The sequence below is a fragment of the Lipotes vexillifer genome, unplaced genomic scaffold (genome assembly GCF_000442215.2).
Source record: "Lipotes vexillifer unplaced genomic scaffold, Lipotes_vexillifer_v1.1 scaffold1701, whole genome shotgun sequence".
Lineage (NCBI taxonomy): Eukaryota > Metazoa > Chordata > Mammalia > Artiodactyla > Lipotidae > Lipotes > Lipotes vexillifer.
In genome coordinates, this window is record NW_006794217.1 from 1,361,123 (window position 1) to 1,365,799 (window position 4,677).

At 64.2% G+C, this 4,677-nt stretch overlaps 1 protein-coding gene across 1 annotated transcript in view; it reads right to left on the reverse strand.

Annotated features, from left to right (window-relative positions):
- The window catches only part of LOC103072712 (mitotic spindle assembly checkpoint protein MAD1-like), a 147,565-nt gene extending 145,803 nt beyond the window's left edge, over positions 1–1,762 (reverse strand). Inside the window, exons 1-2 of the mRNA XM_007467089.1 lie at positions 1,706–1,762; positions 51–191 (exon numbers count right to left, since the gene is read on the reverse strand). Coding sequence (XP_007467151.1) covers positions 51–191; positions 1,706–1,762 — 198 coding nt within the window. The remainder of the gene's footprint in view (positions 1–50; positions 192–1,705) is intronic.
- Positions 1,763–4,677: the final 2,915 nt, after the last annotated feature.

Here is a 4,677-nt window from a genome sequence, read left to right on the forward strand (position 1 = left end):
GCCCCCCCCCCCCGCCCCGCGGAGCGCACACGGACGCTGGGCCCACTCACCTCCATCTCCGAGCTGTGCGCGTGCACCTTCTGCACCATGTCCTCGGCCTCGCGCATGCGGCGGGTCAGCTGGGGCGAGTACTCGGCCGGGGTCAGCTCACTGTCGTAGGACCCCAGGATGGCGCGCATGCCGTCCCGCTCCTGTGGGCACAGAGGGCAAGAGGTCAGGCCCGCGCGGGCGAGGGGCGTGAGGGAGACAGGAGCAGCGTGGTGGGCTTGGGCTCAAGTTCGAGGGGCAGGCCGCCAGGTGGGGCCCCCTAGGTGGCTCCTTGAAGAGCTCGAGCTGGACACTTAGCCCAACGGAGCCCACCAAGGCCGAGACGGGCCCTGGCTGCTCTGAAGCCGCGGCCCAGCTTGGCCAGTGCCCGGTGAGCCTGGGCCCATCCTCGGTGGGGCCATGCTGCCTGCCCGGCCTTGAGCTGCACCGTCTGACCTGCGGTGGCCAGAGACTCATGGGCCAGCAGAGGGCGGGGGCTGCCTCCATCAGGGGTCGGCACCCCTCCCTCCCCGTGTCTGCAGTGTCCCCCAGCTGGGCAGAAGGTCTGAGCCAGCGTGACCTCCTGAGTCCCGGCCAACAGACCAAGGGACACAACAGTGGGGTCCGCTGGCAAGTGGGCTGGAGTAACCCCGCTGCCGTGACTTCGGACCTGGCCTTTGACCCGGCAGCACGCAGAGCGAGGGTCTGAGCAGGAGGTTCGGTGGGGAAGGAGAGCTCCCTCTAAGCAGGGAGGCGGCGGGTGCCCAGCAGGGCCGAGGAGTCCTCCCAGAGCGCTCTGAGAGGCCCCAGGACCCCCGCAGCACCAGCTCTGGCCTCGGCAAGCTCCTCCCCGCCACAACCCTGAGCCCACGGGGTGCCAGAGGCCACGGCCCTGGGCGTCACCATGCACCAGCCATGCCCGGCACCCCTCCTCCACGTAAAGATGCAGCTCAGGTTTCGTGGGGCACACAGCGCTGAGACCACCCCTTAGAGCCACACAGGAGTCCCCACCCAGTGGTACCCTACTGGAAACGATGGCCAACAGCACGAGCCCTGGGAGAGATGGGCGGCGCCTTCTGAGCCACACGGGAAGACCCCTTCCTGAGATGCTGGCGAAGGGAGGACAGCAGGGGAGGCCCTCAGAGACCGAGGCTGTCCCCAAGGCCAGCAATGGAGCCGCCCTGGCAGCCGGGGAAAGGGCGCTGGCACGGGGGAAGGAGGCGCCCCTCCCCCACTGCGGGCCTGGAACCACGAGCCAAACTCTTCTAGACTCAGCCCCCAAGTGTGCGGGGAGGAGACCTCATTCCTAGCAGGCTGCAGCACGAGCTGAGGACTGGCACCTGCCCTCCCCCTGCCCCCACGCCTCCCGGCTGCGGCCGAGGAGGCCCGCACGGGCTGCACAATTAGACAAAATCAGGTCCCCTGCAGAGAGCCAGGCTTAACGAGAGCACGGCTTCTCAAACCTCCCATCTTGCACATCTCCCGGGTCCTGTGAAACCTCCTTTCAGATTCAGCAGGTCTGGGGTGGGGCCTGAGAGTCTGCCTTTCTAACAGGCGACGTTGCCGGTGTGCGGGCCACACTGGGGAGCTTAGTGGCCTAGCCTGGGCCAGCACAGCCCAGGAAGCAAAGGTGGCTCCCACAAGACCACGTCCGGGTCCCAGCTCTGCTCTGGGTTACCCGAGGCCAGCGCTTTCGTCCACCTGAGCCTCCTCCCTGGTCAGCGGGGTGGGCCATCTGCACATTTCACAGGCCGGCCGGGATGACTGATGCCCTCCTGGACCAAGCAGCCAGCCGCCGGCCTGTGAGCCTCGAGCCTCACGTGGTGACAGCAGCCATCTCATCCACACCGGCAAACAGACCTCCACGTTTGGACTCCAGGGCGCAGCCCCTCCCGCAGGCATGCCCGGCGCAGCAGCTGGAGAAGCTCGTGCAGCCTTGCTCCGCACCCCGGCCGGCGCCCCTCGCAGCCCACACACCCGCCAGGGCACTGCATCCCGGGCGAGCCGCAGGGCCAGCCCGCACCAGCACCGGCTCCGAGGCATGTTCTCGGACCCTCTGCCCCGTGCTCTCGGCCGCTGCTTCCGTGAACTGAGGCCCAACCCCCCGGGCAGAGACCTGCCCTAACTTTTGCTCCACCCCGAGCACCGATGCTGCCCACCCAGTCTGCCCAGGCCCCTCCTTCTCAGGTGAGACTGGCGAAGACTGGGGGCTCACAGGGTCCCCTCTTCCCCCTCAGGAGCCCATCGGCCCCCGCCCGCCAAGTTCAGCGGTCTCCTGCGCTCCCGGGCCTCTGGCTGGGCCATCGCCCCAGCACGGACCTCATCATTAGTTGACGACAAAAAATTCAATAAGTGAGAAATTAAAGTTACAAATCCAACTGGAACTGGTCACACATCCGTGGAAATTTTGTTTCCAACAGGAAGGTTTATCGAGTGTCATAATTTTATTGAAATCCTGCATCTTCCCATTGACTTTTACGGTTTCGAGCTGGCTACACAGTTATTATTACCAGAGCATCGATGCCACGCAGGGGCCGGGGAGGAGCTTCCTTTCATAAACAAGCTGTAATTGTCACCTTTATTGACCAATAAATCTCCAAAATGCTGCCTCCCACTACGGTTCTCTTCTATTACGTCTCCAGGCTGGCAAAGAGGAAGATATAAAATTGAAAGTTTGCTGTTTGTACCTTTTAAGGAAACTGTTTTGCCATTTAGTCAGGAAGCAGCGAGAACTGGGCTGCTTTGATCTGACAACGACTTTTTAACGACAGATTCCACTTGTGGTGAAGGGCCCTGCGTTTCCACTTGAACAAGTGTGGGAACTAATCCCTGAACAAACAGGCACCCAGCCTGAGCAGAGGAGCCGCGCAGACGCCTCCAGGTACAGACAGGACGGGGCTCCCCTGGGTGCTTCTCCCCGGGGACACCACAGCCCCGTCTGTCCCGGCACGCTTGCTTGTCACGTGATCAGCGCAACCCAAGGAGCGTGGTCACAGCATCGCGCAGGGAGAAACGGACTGAGGACGCGGGGGAGGGGGCAGTGATGGAAGTTGCCCTCGACCCCCAGGCCCAGCCTGCAGCGCCCAGAGGGGTGCGGGAGAGCGGAGGCCGCGACTGGCAGCAAAGGCAGCGGCCGTGACCCTGCTCCGACCCCGCCAGCCCCAGCTTCAGAGCTGCGGTCTGTGACTGACAGGCCGGCCCTGACAGCCCCACACTCCCTGACAGACGAAGCGTTTGGGGTGATACGTACCGACCCTCCCGTACACAGGCCTCAACGACTAGATGGAGAAAGCACGGGGGGGTGACCAGGCCTGGCTGGGCGGTAGAGGGTCTGCACACATCCTCCAGAGTGGCAGCCCACGCGCCCAACGCTCCGTGGCTGGCGCTCCTGGTGTCTACCCGGAGCTCGCGCCAATGCCCAACTCGGGGACAAGGCCGGGGCCACTCCGCGTAGGCAGCTCAAGAGCCCAGCCCTGCAATGCCTCTGGGCTGGCTCGGGACGGTGCCAAAAGGACGCCAGGACACACAGCTCCAGACCCTCTCTACCCGTCACCGTCTTCCTGCCCCTCCTCCCTGACCGGCTCAGAGCTCTGCAGGCTTGCAAGTGGGGACCAGGGCAGTACCAAGGCGATGTGGTCTCTGCAAGTTCTGGAATATTCCCAGTAAGAACCCAGAATCTGAGGATGGCAGAGATGAAACCAACGCTTTCTTCTTTTATGTACATGAAGGGAGTGGAGAGCCCCAGCGGTGCTGAGAAGCGGTGGAGAAAGGAAGTCATATAAAGCTTGGAAGGCACTCAGATCAAGTCCAGGCCACTGTTTCCTGGAAAGAAAATGGGGGCACAGAGGAACAAAGTCACTCGTCCCAAGCCCCACAGGGAGGATGGGCCCAGGCCAGCCAATAACCAGGCGGCAGCCAAACTCTTAGAGCCCAGGGCCCAGCCCGGCAGCCAGAGTGTGGACTCAGCAGGCACCTGCAGGAGGGGGCGGGAGGTCCAGGTGGGCGCTGAGAGCCCTGCCCGGGGGAAGGCTGGGCTAGGGAATGGGTGGGGGCAGAAGCGGGGCGTGCAGGTGGACGCAAGCTGGGGGATACAGAGGGGATGGGTACGGAGTCTGAGCAAGGACCCCTCCCTCTAACCTGTCAGCGGATGCTGCCAATTCCGTCCACAGGAACGCATTTCCGCCCGCCCCCACCCCCCACCGCCAGCAGCTTGTTACCTGGGTGGGGCTGGTTAGGAATGCAGGTTCCAGGGGCCCATCCGGCCCTTTGGCTCCCTGGGGACGGATTCCTGAAGTGCTGTCCTGTCCCTCAAAGATGCTGAGCCTGCCCTCACCTCAGGCCTCTGCTTTGCTGACCCCTCAGTCTGGAAATTTCTCCCCGGGGACAGGTCTGGCCCTCTCGTCCTTCAGGCCCGTCCCCGCCGGCCACGCGGCCTAGCGCACCTCACCACGCACAGCTCTGCTCACCGCCATCACTGTCCGTCTTTCCTTCGAAACCACTCAAGCCCCAGGTCTCCCAGGCCTGGCCAGCTCTAGGCTGAAGGGGAAACCAGGGACGGGTCGGGGGGGGGGGGGGGGGGGGGCCCCCCCCCCTGCCAGTGCAGGGGACACGGGTTTGTGCCCCGGTCCGGGAAGATCCCACATGCCGCGG